The sequence below is a fragment of the Stegodyphus dumicola genome, chromosome 8 (genome assembly GCF_044657685.1).
Source record: "Stegodyphus dumicola isolate Sdum_Otavi_A_Nest chromosome 8, ASM4465768v1".
NCBI classification, from domain to species: Eukaryota; Metazoa; Arthropoda; class Arachnida; order Araneae; family Eresidae; genus Stegodyphus; species Stegodyphus dumicola.
The window spans coordinates 58,788,495-58,806,029 of NC_140775.1; the positions used below are offsets into that span (position 1 = coordinate 58,788,495).

The window sequence follows — 17,535 nt, forward strand, 5'->3', positions numbered from 1 at the left end:
CCATATTAGATTTATATATAGCATCGTTCTAATATAGGTATTTTGGCACAAAATCGGACTTTATCTGAAATAACATACCAAATTTTTCCATACTTCAATTCTATGACTCAAATTACGCCAAACTACCAAGTTTTCTAATAATCGTGCGAGTAGATTTTAAAAAATTAGCTCTCAAAATTTTAGCTCCTCAATGTTAATTGAGTTTGGTATATATTTATTAATCTTTTTTTTATTAAATGTATTTGATTCTTCCTTTCACATTTCGAGATTTAGGTTCATTCCAAAGAAAATTCACCCATTTTTTATGATTTATTTTTAAACTTTGTATTTTTAAATATTTTTTATAAATTTTTCAAAAAATTTTTGAATTATAATCTGTAAAAATTTTATCATCATCTTTATGTAGACATATTTTTGTGCATACGTGCAAAAAATTATGGTTTTTTATTCAAAATTTCCGAAGATATACGTGAATTTATATGTTGGCCCGCTCTGAAATTTGGCATATTTGTTGAAAGTGATAAAACACCAAATGTAGTGTAGACACTTTGCTAATATTATTTGGAAGCAGAAATAATGTGACTTTTTTTCCGTTCATGTACAATGTAAAAATATAGGAACGAGATGCCTTTTTTTCTGCTCCAGCATAATGGAAGGGAAAGGAAAATTGGTTGCCACATATTAAGAAGTTCGGCAAGTGAATTATTCTTGGCGCAAACTGTAAAAAATTTGCCAAGATAAATTTTTTAATTTCTCTCTAAATTTCGCATCAGATTTTACAAAATTTAATATCTAGGCATAATTTGAGTCATAGAATTGAAATATGGAAAAAAAATTGGTATGTTATTTGAGAAAAAATCCTATTTTGTGTCAAAATACCTATGTTAGAACAGTGCTATATAATGAATATTCTAAATAGCGCTTTGAGACATAAAAAACGCAATTTGAATTTTGTCAATTGGCCCAGTAGAATGGAAGATATAGAACTGTTCCCCCCCTTTTTTTTTGCGCAGTGTGCATACCATACCAGATGATAGCTTTCCTCTTCATTGAATAATTTCACCTATGTGACTGTGTATTATAATCCCTCTTATGGTGTATCTCCTATCCTCCTTCAACATTTCAGAATGGTGGACCGCATGTTGCAGTTTTCATCATCTTGAGTGAAATTTTAGTCTTTCTGCATGCATAGAGATTAAATGTGGCTGGTTTAAAGTCACTACGTTGCTCTTTTTTTCTTTTACATTTTGGGATTTTAATGCAAAATTTATGCATGCTGCCAAGTTTTTGCAATCCCCCTCTTTTTTTTAAACCCAAACCAGATTGTTTTGTACATAGGGAGAACAACTATGCAAAAAAATGAGAAGTGTGCATGTCTTGTATGGAGAAAGAAGAATGTAAAAAATAGGTGTTTACCATTAAAGAATGATGCAATCACCATAGCGTATTGCATAGTACTTCTTTAGTCAGTTGTACAACAGAGTTCAAGCAAGATGCTTTGTAAATTTGTCGCTAACAGGGAAAATTTTTGTTATATTTGTGGTGAGGTGTGTGTAGTAGAAACAAAACCTGCCTCCCATGGTCAAAAAAGCTTCCAATTTCTGTTTTGGCTTCAAAGAGGGAGATCAAGACAATTTCTGGGACCCATGCATCTGCTGCTATTTGTGAGCTTTTCTTCTGCGAAAATGGTTAAATCACAAAAAATATCGATTCCCTTTGCAGTTCCAATAGTGTGGAGATAACCTTCAGATTATGTGAGTGATTTCTATTTATGCATTGTGCTTCCTGTAGGACAGGAGCTGGGTATGTCAAAGAAAAAGAAGTCTGTTATAATGTATCCAAATATGCTATCTGATACAGTCAAAAGTCGTTAATTCGGACACCCATAATCCGGACCTAAAAGCTACAAACTTTCTGCGCATGCGTCGCGTTGATGCATGCGCGTAAGACCTTTACCGCTGCACAACAAATTTACCGCTTCACTCACAAATGGCAATCACATGCAGACAGACATTGCTTAATGATTCTGTTGTTTTTTACACTACTCAGTTGGTGATATGATTCCTGAAATGGCATACCTCACAATGCTCATATTCTATCATTTGCAATGAATTTCTGAAGCAAAGCTGAATTCTATTTACATTACAATATATTCATGCACACACACACAAAGAAAAAAAAAAAATCTAAATGAAATTTGGAAAACCCATAAATATTGAATGTTTACTTTTTCAGATATTTATTCTTAAATTTTATCATCTGAAACTAAAGGGAATGATTCGAAAATTAATCTGATAATTTCTAATCTTTTTCTAACATGTTCCTCACCAAACACTTCTAGTAAATGATGCATTGAAATGTTGAGAATCTTTGATTTTTGTAGGTTACTATTGATATTTATTGTATACTTAATAAATTCACATTCCCCCTTCTTCTTTGGATGGATATTTAAAATTAATTGAACAACATGTCTTGGGATCGAATTAAAATTCAGACTTTTAAGTAAGATGTCATTAAATCTATTTCAATGACTTTTTTTTAAGATTCTTTGTACCAATATGTATAGTTTTGATTGACAACATTAAATAGCATACACTGAACAGCTATTCATCATGATCACCTACTCAATAATGCATTGGGTGACCTTTGGCCACCAAAACAGCTGCAACTTGTCTTGGCATGGATTCCACAAGTTCTTGGCAGATGACTGGAGACAAGTTATACCAAATATCTAAGCAGCGGTCACGCAAAGTCAAGATATTCTTACATGGTGGTGTTTGAGCTCTCAGCTGCCACTCCATGACATCCAAAATGTATTCTATTGGGTTAAGATCTGGTGAGTTAGGTGTCCAGGATATTAACTGGAATTCATTCTTATGCTCCTCAAACCATTTGAGCACAATTTGAGCCTTGTGACATGGGGCACTGTCCTGCTGGAAGACTTCATTTCCAGCTGGGAAGGCAGATGCCATGTAAGAGTTCATCTGAACTGCAATTATGCTCAGATAGTCTCCAGCCTTCATAGTCTGTTCTACCACAACTAAGGGTCCCAGAGCCACCCATGAGAATATCTCCCAAAGCATAATACTACTACCACCAGCATGTGCATGACTTGTACGGGGGCAGGGGGACTATTCGCCTGGAAGACGTCATACCCTGATATGACCATTGATGTAATGAATGAGAAATCATGATTCATCTGACCAGGCAAGTGTCTTTCACTCATCCATGGTCCAATCTTGATGCTTCCTGGAATATTGTAAGCACAGTTGACAATGATACCTGATCAACAGAGACACATGAGTGGGACATCTGCTGCGCAGTTCATATCCAACAATGTTTGCTGAACTGTGTGTTCCAAAACACTTGGACCTACGTTGTATTGGGCTGTCAGCTGAGCCACTGTCTGGTGCTGATTTTGCTGTACCAAACGGAACAGTCTCCGTCATTTTTCTTTAATGATGCATGGACGTCCAACACCTTGGTATCTACTGCTGGTTTCACCATCATTTAATCACTTTGCATAAATATTAACAATGGTAGATAATGAACAACATACCAGTCATGCAGTTTTGGAGATAACACTGTTCGAGTCTTTGAGCCATTACAATCTGCTCTCTATCAAATTTGCTTATACAGTCAAAAGTCGTTAATTCGGACACCCATAATCCGGAATGATCTATAATCCGGACCTAAAAGCTACAAACTTTCTGCGCATGCGTCGCGTTGACGCATGAGCAGAAGACCTTTACCGCTGCGAATTTGCGTGTGCGCGTGCGCAAAATACGTTTACGAATGCGCGTTTAATGTATAACGGACGGGATAAGCTAACCTAAAATTATCTAATTATCGATTTCAGTTAATGTTGCAGATTGCGTTGTTCCTTAATCTTCGAATTGGATCCGGATTATTATTTTTTGCAGACTGTTAGAGCAATTTTATAAAAGTAAGCTTGAACTTTCGATTATGTCAAATAGAATTTCCGATATATATTTACTAATATGTAAAGGATATACAAAGCGAAAGTATCTTTCGGAGTCCATTAAACAAAAAGTGGAATTGCTGCAAAAAATGGATAAAGGCATATTCTTTGTTTATCTTTAACGCCGCAGCAGCATGCAATGAATTGGAAGTTGATCTGTCAGCACTATCCTTATCTTAAGGGCAGATGTTTTTATTTTATTTGGCTTATAATTGCTTACTCAATGTAGTATTTCATCTCGATGTACTCTGTCTTTGATATGATTTAAATCAAATGCCTCGTCATTATAATTTTCTTCCGATAGCGAAGAAAGTGACAGAGGTTACTGAAAACGAAAAAATTTCGATTGACAAATTAGTCGGTATTCTCGACACAGCAATTATAGGACAGCGGAACTTTGTAACTGAACAAGAAATTATGTCTATTTATAGAATTAAAGAGAATGTATTATCATATAAAAAACGAAGCAACTGAAACAACTTACATTGAAAGAAATGTTTAATAAAGTAAACAAATAAATATTAAGCTTTTTTTTTGTAAATTTTGATACCCTTTAGATCATAATTGTTCTTTATTTCGTAAATTACGGTTTCATATTTCTAATTTTATAATTTCTTCATGCCATTTTACCAGATTTAAACTGATGATCTATAATCCGGAATCGCCGAAGTCCCGACGAGTCCGGATTAACGACTTTGACTGTATACAATCAATACCATAGAAATCATTTGCCAATTTCTAAACCTATATCTCTGATTCAGAATCAGAAAAAAGTATACAAATTTGCCATGTTATAAACATGCCATCAGCATCTTTGGATCATGATTATGTACCCAGTGTTTAATCTAGACAGCCTTAACTGATAAGTGAAGCTGAATTAAATGATCTAGTGAGATACTTAGATTTGCCAAAGAACAAGGCAGAACTGTTAGGGTCAAGATTAAAGCAGTGAGATCTCTTAGAAAGGAAAGTGGTGTGGTAATAACTCATTTTCATACTCATCAGAAAGATTTGACACTGCTGAAGACTTAAATTTTTGCAAGGATGTAAATGGTGTATTCACCAAATGCTTGGCAATATTTATTATGGTCACTTAATAATTTTCCTGTTACAAGAAAAGCTCCAAGTAGGCCACATGCTATCATTGTTTTTCTATCATATTTTCCATTTTTTTCTAAAAGAAAGTTAGCAATTTTGGATATACCAAAATAAAGAAACTGCTAAGAACATTTGTTACATGTTTTGGTAATTTATTAATAATTTGGTACCATTGTAAATAATTGGGTCCATAATAATAAGAAAATATTTTTATTATATTTTTATATTTAATGTAAAGTTAATTCTGATATTAAAGATAGCTTATGCCATTTTAAAAAGACTCCATTTATATGTATTTTGTTATTATACGATATCTTATTTTGAGCCTGTAGTGTTTTTAACTGTAAAGAAAAATTTTCATGCTGTGTTTTATGCGTCAAATAAATACACTGGAGAGTATTTTACGCCGAATACACTGAAACACTGAAAATAACTAAAGAATTTAAATACACTGAAGAGTAAAATTTCTATCAAAATTGTTATTTTATATTTATTGACCATGGTCAAACAGTATGGTTGTGAAATTTCATATTAAAATTTCTTTACCCATAATATTTCTAACTTTGTATATGTATGTTATTACATGTATATACAAAGTTAAAAATAAAAAAATAAGGTCCTTATGATAAAAATGAAAAAAAAAAAAAAAAAATTTTTTCTTAGTCATCCATTTTCTGAATTTATATACAATTCTGTATTTTTCTACATCATTTCCTTGTCAGTTTAAACATTTATTGGAATGAACAATGATTTTTTGGATACTCGTTCTTAGGATTCTGCCACCAATGATGATATCCAGGTATTCAAGATTGTTTTCACTTCTCCACTAGCATTTTTCATTTCTTCATACTGTTTACTCAGATTTCCTGTTTGGATGAATTTGGGTCTCAATTGCCTGCACCAAATCATTGATGTTTATAGACAGCTGACCAGAGGGAGATTCTTCATTGACATTTTCATGATTTTTCGTGAGCCATCTCATCCATTTTTACACTTTTTTACTTTACTTACATCCATTTACACACTTTGTTATGGACTGTAGATATGAAATAACAAAACTAATTTTCCTTTAAATTCATCTTTTATTTTATTTGAAAATTAACCGTTCAATTAGTAGCCATTCAAAGATCCAAGCAACAAAATTTTCATCGAACAAGCTAATAAAAAGAATTACAAAAAACAAACGATATTGATGTATGCACATTACAAGATTCATTGCTAGGCAACGAGGGTAGAGGAGAATGTTTTCGTATAGCAGATTATCAGGCACTAACATCTCGCCCGGTGTTGAAATACTAATTTCAAAGTTAATAGAAATTATTTAAGAAATTCAAAGTTTGATACATATATCAATTAGAAACCATTAAATGCAATAATATGTCTATTAAACAAATGACTACATTTTACAATAAAATAGATATGCAATATTAATACAAGTAATTATAATATAAATTCACTACGTCAGTCATTCATAGATAGAATACATAGGTTCTATATTGAACGTTTTATCAGTCCTTGAGGCGTTTTGATAACAACAACACGGACTTTACCATCACTTACAGGAATGGTGTCATAGATACGGCCTACTATCCACATACATAGAGGTAGTTTATCCTCTTTAACTAATACAAGAGTACCTATTTTTATATTGTCCTTTTAGAAGAACCATTTATTTCTCGGTTGAAGATTGTTTAAATAATCTCTGGACTATTTCTTCCATATTATTTGGTTAAAATTTTCTGCCAGCGGGAAGTCTATTGTCGGGAATTTCTGTCATCCAGTGTTCAGGTAGAGCATTAAGAGGTGCTCCTATTAAAAAATGACCAGGGATCAAAGTTTCGAAGTCATTTGGATCTGAAGATAAAGGTACTAAAGGTCTACTAGTTAATATGCCTTCAATTTGATTTATAACAGTTAAAAATTCTTTGAGAGTCAATTTTGCATTTCCAGTAGTTCGTTTTAGATGATGTTTAAAAAATTTCACCCCGGCCTCATATATACCACCAAAGTTGGGAGAACGTGGTGGATTGAATTTCCAAACGATTGATTCAGAAGCTAAATAGGACGACAGACTAGGGGAACTTTTGACGAGGTTTAACAGCCTTTTCAAATCAGCGTTGGCTCCAACAAAGTTGGTAGCGTTATCCGAATAAATAGTTGAGATAAGGCCATGTCATGTGGAAAATCTTTTTAGTGTTGCAATTACAGCCTGTGATGTTAGATCTGTAACAAAATTAAGATGTATCACTTGAGTAATTAAACATACAAAAATAACAACATATATCTTACTTAAGGTACCTCTTCGTTGATTTTTATATTTTATATAAAAGGTTTCACATAAATCAATTCCAGTTACGGAAAAAGAGGGACTCACAGAAACTCTTTACTTCAGCAATGGTGCCATAAGTTGTTGTGCTATTTTAGGTTTATTTTTAAAACAGATAATGCAGTTATGTACTATTTTACAAGCAGTGTTTCTGCCGTTTAGTGGCCAAAATTCCTGTCGAACACCAATGCAGCAAGCAAAGTCTGAGCACCAACATGTAAAATTTTTAAATGGATGTGTTGCATAATTATAGTACTTAAGTTATGATCTCTAGGCAGCAGAATAGGATGCTTTTGGTCTTAGGATAAAGATGATTTATTTAATCTGCCACCTTCCCTAAGTATTCCATTTTCGTCGATGAAAGGATTTAAATTACTTAAGTGTCTATCTTTTATAATTTTACCATATCTAAGGCCTCGATTTTTTTTCTTTGAATACTATTCACTGTACTAGCCTTACCATGGCTAGCTTGGCATACTTAAATTCATCTCTAGTTATAGAACCTGATGATCTCTTACCTTGTCGACAGTTGGAAATAAACCTATAAATAAAACTAAGAATACGAATTAGTTTAACAAAACTATTACTTAAAGAAAGTTTTTAGTTAATGAAATCAGCATTAGAAATAATACTAAGAAAAATTTCTGGAGATTTTTTTCAATTCGCATTCGTAAAGTTCATAGTCCTTAACCTCCAGACTAGCCTTTTCTATAACATTCATATCAAGAAGGTCCATTGAACCATAATTCTGAAGATAAAAGTTCGCTAGTTTTGATTCCACAAGAAACCAAATCAACAGGATTCTCCTTAGAACGGATGTGTTTCCACTCGAAGTTTTCTGATAACGACTGGATTTTTACAGTACGATTTCTAACAAAGGTTTTGAGTTGATGTGGTGAAGCATTTATCCACGCTAATGCTATTGTCGAATCTGAATATAATGTTACCTTTTCGATGTCTATATTTAGCGAAGTCAGAACTTTTTTAACAAGCTTAGCAAGTAGAAGACAAGCTGAAAGTTCTAAGCATGGTAAAGATCGAGTCCTTAAAGGGGCTACTTGAGATCTGCTTGCCAGTAACTTTAAACAAGGGTTATCTTGAGGGGCATTTAGGTAGACCACTGCTCCATACATAGATGTTGAAGCATCGGAAAAACCTACGATCCCTTTTATCGGTTGTAGAATGCAGAGCTTATCTTCCTAACTTAAGATTTTCCAATTCCTTTAAAATGAAACGATTCCATTCACTGGCCAAAGGGTTCAGGTAATTCATCATCCCAGTTCAATTTTAAAAGACCATAGTTTTTGAAGGAATATTTTTGCTTTACAAGTGACTGGCCTGATAAAACCAATAGGATCATACAAATGACTGAAAGAACATCTCTTTTCGTAAAAGATTACTTGCATTGGAAAGTGACTTTAGAAGTAAAGATGTTGAATTCCAATTGCCAAATTATGCCAAGAGTTTTCGTAAATTCAGTTGAATTAAAGTGAAACTCTTCCTTAGATACTAAAATGTCTAATACACTCTTAGAGTTAGAGTGCCATTTGTGTAAAGACATTCTGCAGCTTTCGAATATCTTTATTAGTTGATTCTTTAATTAAGTAGCAGACTCAAAATCAGAGGCTCCTGTAACTTTGTCGTCCATATAGACATCAGGAAGAATCACATAAGAAGCTAAAGGGTATTTTTCCTGTTCATCCAAAGCTAACTGTTTTAGATTTCTTAGAAAAGGACCACATTTAGTCCCATATGTTACAGTGTTCAATAAAAAAATAATATGTAAATTGTCTTCATGCTCTTTCCATAAGATACGTGAAGATTATTGTGCGATGAATCAATTAAAATCTGGGTAAACATTTGTTTAATGTCTACGACCAGTGCTATTTTATGTTGACAAAATCGAACAATTAAATCAAAAATATCTTCTTTAACCTCTCCTGAGAGTAAAATGTTGTTCAGACTCAATACTGATGTAGAAGAAGCTGATGCATTAAACACAATACGCAATTTCGTAGATGATTTTTCAGATTTGTAAATTTCACGATGAGGAAGGTAGAAAGTAATGGGTGGAGGATTTTCTTCTTCAACCCTTTCTATGTGATTTAAGCTTTCATAATCATTGATAAAATCGGTATAAAGCCTTTTTATGTCTCGGTTTTTATTTAACCTTTTAATCATCTGATTAAGACGTTTATTAGCAGTGTTTCTTGAATCACCTAATTAATGAAGTGCTTCTCCTCGAATACGCATCTGTACTATGAAACGCCCACTCTCATTTCTCCTATGTGTCTTTCTGATGATGCAATTCGCAATACTCTTCTTCGCTTCTAAGGGGTTCGTTGGTTATTTCTTCGATTTGGCAAAATTTATGTATACATTCTTCTAAACTTTCCGACTGGGAGATTAGCCCACAATATTGATGTAAATTTTCAGTTTCAACAAATCCACTAACAATAAATCCGAAGATTGATTCTTGGAAAAGTAAAGTACTAAATAATCGAATCTTTTGCTCCTTCACTAATTCGAAAAAATGTTTGGCACCCAATATGAGGTCAATCCTTCCTGGTTTGTCAAAATTTGGATCTGCTAAGTATATATGCTCAGGTATTTTCAGATTTTCTACATTTATTCAGGTGCAAAGTCTGTTATTTTAGGTACAACAAGAAAGTCTATTACTGAATTGAAAGAAGAGTCATTATTACTAATGAGAATGTCATTTAATTTCCATTTAATATTCTTTATATTTCCACTAAAACCATTAACAGGAATATTTACCTTATGTTTGTGAAGACCAAGCAAAGAAGCAAACTGCAAGGTCATAAAATGCGATTAAGATGCACTGTCAAGTATCGCTCTGCTGCTAATATAACATAATCTCTCCGAATTGGTGACCGAACCTTAATCATGGCTGTAGAAGGCAAAACTGTTTTTGTTTGACATTTTATTTAAAGATGCAAAAGTCTTTACCACTTCAGTTAAGTTTGGATTTTTTATTACATCGGGTGAAGTAGGGAGCATCTGCAGTATCTGAAATGGGAAGATTTTCCGATTGCAAACTTGGTGAAATATCGTGTGAAAAAACTTCGGAGAAGTTTTTTCACACGAGGAAATTTAGTTTCAGACCAACATAATAGATAATTGTGCTTTCCTTGGCATAAACGAAAAGAATATTTGGATTTGCATGATGTAAGCTTATATTTATCACTTAAACAGTTTATACAAAGTGCATGTTTTTTAACAATATTAAATCTTTGCAATGGAGTCATTTTTAAAAATAAAGAAGAACTATATACCAAATGTGACATTTTACACAATATGCAGGAATTGCTGTTGGACTTTAACAGAAAATTTTCTGGTTTTATTTGTATAAGAAGTTTTAGTTTTTAGTGACGGTAATTGAACTCTATGTAAATTTTCTAACATTTGGGATCGTTTTTCTAAATATTCCATGAACCTTCTAAATTTGGGTAATTCAGCTGATGTTAAGCTCAGTTTATATTGTTTTCTTGTTTCTTTATCTAACTTTTGAATGACAATATTTATTAGGAATTGACGTGTTAGTTCATTAGCTTCTAATTTCATTAAGTTTAAAACCTCTTAGTTTTTTTGTTCAAAATATTAACTAGATTTCTAAGACTTATAAGATTCAACATGTATTTTCTCAAAATTTAAAATATTCATAATATGAGAATTAACAATCAACCGTTTATTTTCATATCTATCAATTAAAACCTCAAATAAAGATTGAAAACTGTCTTCTGGAGTTTCTACAGCTTTCGCATCTCCTTTTAACCTTTTGAGGCCTGGGCTTTGGTAGCAGTAAATGCTACCAAAGGACGGGGAATCTTGAACCAAATGCTTTCCCCCTTTAAGAAATCACCTCCTATTTGCAACCAAGATTCTTGTGTGTAGTTTAATGGATTCCCAGAGGGGTGCATCTATGTCACAAAAGGAAGACCTTTGAAAGAGATAAGTGGTTAAAACCCCAGGGACGTCTAATTTGACATTTCACCCCGTTTTTCAGCCTGGAAAATGGGGGGAAAAAGGCATGGCTACTAAGTGGACAACCCCGTTTTTCAAAGAGAGGACTCTATGGCCACTATAATGGCCATCCCGTCTTCAAAAGGTTAATGCAGAACGTAATTAGAACAATTTTTGAATATCATTTAAAGAAGAGTTATTTGTAATCAAATTATCAAATTGTTTTTAAAAATTACTCTTCTCAATACAACCGTCAAATTCTGGTAAGCTTAAATCAGGTAACTTAATAGAGATAGTATTAGGATCCTTAATAATTTTCGTTAAAGATTTATCAACTAAATCTGAATTTAATAATAATGTTTGTAAGCTTACCTTTATTTCTTCTAAACGGTCATTTCTTCAAATTCTAAATCCACATTCAATAAATTTTCATCATCAATGACATCATAATATTGCAGTTGCAACGATTCGATCTGAGATAATATGTCCAAAACCATATCCAATTTGATTTGAAGGCATGTCTTGTCAGCATTCAAATTTGAATCTTTCAAAAAAGTTTCTAATTTTGTAATCCTAGTTTTAAAGTTTCCACGACGTCGATTCAGCACTTTTAATTTTTCATCTAATAACAATACTGCAGAATTATCTCTACTGTTCAGTTCATCATCTGCGTTAGCCATTTTCTTTTTTAATACACTGTCAAACTAAAGTTTTTATTGCTTTTAACGTTCGAAACAACAATTTATTTAGCCAATTCCTCTCCGGCTCATCAGACCACCACTGTTATGAACTGTAGCTACGAAATAACGAAACTAATTTTCTTTTAAATCCATCTTTTATTTTAGTGAAAAATTAACCGCTTAATTAGCAGCCATTCAAAAATCCAAGCACCAAAATTTTCATCGAACAAGCTAATAAAAAGAATTACAAAAAACAGACGATATTGACACATGCGCATTACAAGATTCGTTGCTAGGCAAAGACGGTAGAGGAGAAAGTTTTTGTATAGCAGACGATCAGGCTCCAACACACTTCTCATCCATTTTTACACTTAGTCAATTATTGCATTCTAATCAAGCACTTCACATATCTGGCAATAAATGTCTGTAGTTTTCAATTAACATTTTAGCCTCACACTGTGAAGTATGTGGACTGATGCCATGAGTGCAAATAGCATTTAATTCTGTGCAAAGAAAGCCAAAAGCTTGTTCATGCATTCATTTTCAAGCAGGAATGAAATTTCAAATGGTATTTACAAAGACACCTTATGTAAAAAGTAATGCATGTGTACATAGATATATGCATGTGTGTGTATATTTACATTATCATGGATAAAAATATAGCACAAGCTATTTAACACTTTCGCTGCCAGTCATTAGAGATTATGTTGATGATTATTGTCCTGATATAGAAGTAGGTTATATCCATATGCTGACTGACTTATTATGAGAAATATGATTTAAAAAATATAATAGAAGATGATTATGACACTCATTGCTAAGCATTTAATCAAAGAATTATATGACTACACACAAGCATGTGACTGGCACTAGAGGTAAAATTATTTCCCCAATGCCATTTTACATGCTGGTATGTGGCTTTTAAAAATAAATCAAAATAAGAAAAATAAATAACAGTATGTACGTATTATTTTTGTATGAAACTGTATTACAAATATATATATTGCAAATGAATTTATTAGAAGGTAGTACAATGATATTATAACAAAATATATATTTAATAATGTTATTTGTGTGTAATCTTTGCATTTAACGAAACTCTGCTTTAATTTAACTTAGTATATTTACAACTAGTTTCTAACCTTTTTTCCATGGCAATACAAGTTTACATACTCAATGTAATGCTGATTGAACTGGAGAATAAACAATGAGGCACTGTACTTCCTGCACCAGTGCATGATTGACTCTTCAGTGATAACATCACATCACACATCATGGTGTGATCAGCAGCAAACATGTTAAAAAATTTTCCAAGGCACAGTTATTCACAGATACTGTAATCGTAACAATAATAATAAACTTGTAACTTATTGTTTTGATATTAAAATCCATTTATTTTTATTTTAAAATTGAATTTAAATAATTCACATAAAATTTTCTTTTTAATTAAATTAGTGTTTTAAAACCTAATTCTTTTATTAAAATTTAAACTAAGCTATTTTAGAAATGCTTTAATTTTTATTTAAATATGCAAAAACAGAACAAAATTATTAGCATTTTCTTCGAATTTTTTTTATATATTTTTCTGCAAATTTTTCATTAATTAATTTTATGAAAAAATACCTAATATTGACTGTTCCTGCCCTTTTTAATCAGCTGTAAATGACAACTGAAGTTGTCATAAATTCTTGCCTGGATTTAGATCCCACCGAATAGACTGGCTAATGGGACTTTTTATGGTTTTCTCCATGTGTAACATGAATACAAGTCCATTTCCTTAAAACATTTCTGTAGGAGGGTATCCACACCCCTTAGATAGATAATCTTCATGTGTGAGGGAAAATTTTCTTGACTTTCTACATAATGATAGAACATTTTCAATCTAATATGTACTGTTTTTTCTTAAATGGGAACAATTAGTTCATGGTTCTTTTATCAAATTTCCATTTTTTTTAATTTTTTAATTTTTTTTTTATTTTTTAGCTAAAATTTCTCACAGTATAATGTCATTATCCACATTTACAAGCTCATTGAAAGTTTAGTTGAAATCCATTTTATTGTGTTGTGTGCCCCTATCATTTTTGTTAATGCCAAGGTTTTATTCCTCAGTTATACTCCAAGAGAAAATCCTGCTTTATTTAAGCAGTTTGTCATAATTGATTCCCATATTATTTAGTCTCATCGTAAAATGCATAAACTTTAAAGCATTGAGCTTTCATACTTTTCCACGGATTCTTATTTTTGCAGGAGCCAATGTATCATCATGCATGAAAACACTGCATAAATATGTCAATAATTCTTTGGTCACTGGCAAGAAAACTCTTTTTTATATTTTCATAAAGGTTAACACTTTTAATGTGCTGTGCATTTATCCATAAAGAGTAAAATTTTCCGTATTTTTTTTTAAGAGTTAAATAGTCTTCACAAAATTTTCTAGTTATTCATGAGTTCTTGTAGCTATTATAATTTTATGCAATGTTTTAATGCGTTGAAACACTGAAGTTTCCTCAGAATTGGTTATTCTATTTTAAAATGGATTGAAAAGTTGACTGGCATTCTTCTTTTTCCCATTCTAAGTCTATGTTGCATATTATAAAAGTATCAAGAAAGAAAGCAGACAGAAAATGTAAGCAACTTTTTGCACCACCTTATATAGCTAAATTTTCCTAGGATCTTGCTAATCATTATGGTAACCACAATCAACATATAGTCAGTTGGTCAGTAAAGAGACACTGATAAGGAAAAAGGTTATCACTGCTAAAAACTAAACTGTTGATTTCCATTCTATTTCAGACTGGGGAAATAAGTGAAATCAGAATTATTTCTTTGAGAAAATAAAGAAAAATTCCTGTTTACAGACTGAAGGAAAAGTTTCTTAAAAGATTATAATCAACTTCTTAAGTAGGAAAATTTTTCAAGACAAAACATTTTATGTAAAAAAGGTAGTGTTATTGAAGTAAGAAAATTCAGGATTTGATGAAGGAAAATTCTTGAATGAGTTTTAGTGTATCTTTTTGTCCCCCCTCATTTAGGATTAGACTTATATTCTCCTTGGGAGCCAAGTTCTACAGAAATACAGATTTTAAAAGAATGTCAAGTTAGAAAATTTATTGGTAATTCATATTTAGGTAAGTCTTAGTTCTTTTCATTTTATGCATGTTACACAACCTTATAATGACATCCTTAACATTATTCTAGCAATTTGTTTCATAATAACTGAATAGTTAATTAAGACAGTCAGACTTTGGAAAGCCAAAAATGAAGAATATTCTGGAAAATCTCATCACAAATTAATCAATATTTTTGCCAAATACTGTCTAAGAATAGCCATGCGATGATATGTAAATATGCATATATAACTTACCAAGATATAAATTACTGCACATAATTTTTATATAATGTACCAATTTGATTGCCTGCATACACTGAGAATTTTGAGCCATACTTTTTTGAGTTATGGTTATATCTTTTCTAGTCTTTGCATTAAGTTTGGATTATACTTAGGACTGCTTAATGTATCACATTTGTCCATAGTATTAAATGATGAGGAAAAAATATCCTTCAAAGCAGCAATGGAATTTAACTAATTTAATATGAAACATTTAAATGGATAGTATTCTCACATCATTTTAATTAGGAAAATGTGAAAGTTTGTTTATGAAGTGTTCATAACGTTTCTAGAAATTATTACCCTTAATCTTAATGCCTGAAAGGCATCCCTCATTAAAAAAAAAAAAAAAAAAAAAAAAAAAAAAAAAACATGCCTGCGTCAAATTTTAAGTGAACTATTAAAAAAAAATTCCTTGGTTTGTCATAGTTGTGTTCAGTAACTTTTCATTTAAGGGGGGAGAAAAAACAGTCTGCAAAAACATTTATTCTGTTATAGTTTGATTATATTAACTGAACTGTTGATTATAATAAGCTATGTAATTTCCATGTTTTCATATAGGAATGAGTAGGATTTAAAAAAATCAATAACATTAACTGCTATCATGTTAAGCAGTGTCTACTGTATTAATACATAAGTAAATATTTAAAATGTATTCATACATTGCAGATTATTAAATAAAAAAGTACTTAAACTTTTTTTAAAAATATAATTAAATGCACTGTGAGTGTGAATGCTTTTTTCCACTGAATTACCTCAATCCCATCTTGAGATCATTTATTAACATTTCATTCAAGAAACTGATAAATAAAATAATTGTGATTATAAAAGCTCTTACAGAGGGATTCTCAAACTTTTTTTTATTCTTGGCCTTTCCTCAACTTTTTATGAGCCCCTTGCACCATTCCCTCCCCCAAAAAAAAGTCCTTATGTGATTTTTATATTTAGATCTAATATATTTATCTAAAAGATATATTAGATTTAGATCTAATATATCTTTTAGATGCATTGCACTAAAACTTTTATTGAGTTAGTAGAATTAATGGGCACTTTCATTGTGATAGGTGTGATCAATGGCTGTAGGCAAAATTGACAATGTTTGGTTTAATATTTGTGAAGTTCATGGAATTCTACATCTAACATTTTTCTGTGTTTTGTTAAGGGAAAATTAACATCACTAAAACCAGATTCAGTTATATATGATCTTGGAAATGCAAGTACAAATAGAAATACCACATTGTGAAAAGTTTCAGATATTTTTGTACATTTATGTTAGTTCAAAAGTAATTGAAAATGTTATTTTTAAAAAGTGGCTTAGCTTCAGTATCAACTAACAATTCAATAAATTTTGAATCATCAGTTATATTCAATGTTTATAATTTCTTTTGAAAACAGCACTATGATCTAAATGTCCAAAGTATAATTTAAAATTGCCACACAATTTCTGAAAATGTTTTATGTACATTTCCAGATTTTTATTTAGTTAACCAAAACTAAAAAGATTCATATGTACTTCTGTGTTAAAAATATTCATGGAAAAATTTTATAATAATTATAAAACTTGTGATACTTAAATTTAGATGTTAGTGAGGTTTGCATGGTCTTTGAAGGAAGTGAATATATAGAAAATATATAGGAATGGCATCATTTAGGATGTATTGAGTCATGAGCTAAGAGAGTTAAAGAACCTTTTGAAAATTCGTTGATATTTTTTATTTTTAGCAAAGAAGTTTGGATTCTGTCTGCTTTTTTGTCAGAATTATTAAATTAGTTCTACATGCAGAGTGTTTTCACATAATTCAAACTGTTCAAAACGGCATGACAACTATTCTAGGACAGGTAACAAAAGAGGCCATCTCCCAGTGCTGCTGGTTGTAGCGCAGTGCAGGAGCTTCTGTTTTATAGTACTGTTTTTCTTTTTTTAATTTGCACTGCTTTTTCTTTATTCCACTGTTTCCACAACTATGCATATTAGCTTTCAAAAATGGTTTCTAGCCAGTTTTTACTACAGTAGCACACTAAATTTCAAAAGTGTACTAAATTTCACTTTGGATTTCCTAGGAGATAATTTCTTTTA

General features: G+C 31.4%; 1 protein-coding gene across 4 annotated transcripts in view; it reads left to right on the top strand.

Annotated features, from left to right (window-relative positions):
• LOC118179655 (ubiquitin carboxyl-terminal hydrolase 22-like) overlaps positions 1 to 17,535 on the top strand; it is a 111,923-nt gene that overhangs the window by 24,663 nt on the left and 69,725 nt on the right. For 3 of the 4 annotated variants that reach the window (XM_035348821.2, XM_085821889.1, XM_085821890.1), the window contains one exon: positions 15,103 to 15,198. The exons of the other annotated variant lie outside the window; for it this stretch is intronic. In XM_035348821.2, the coding sequence (XP_035204712.1) occupies positions 15,103 to 15,198 (96 nt within the window). The remainder of the gene's footprint in view (positions 1 to 15,102; positions 15,199 to 17,535) is intronic. 4 annotated transcript variants of the gene reach the window in all.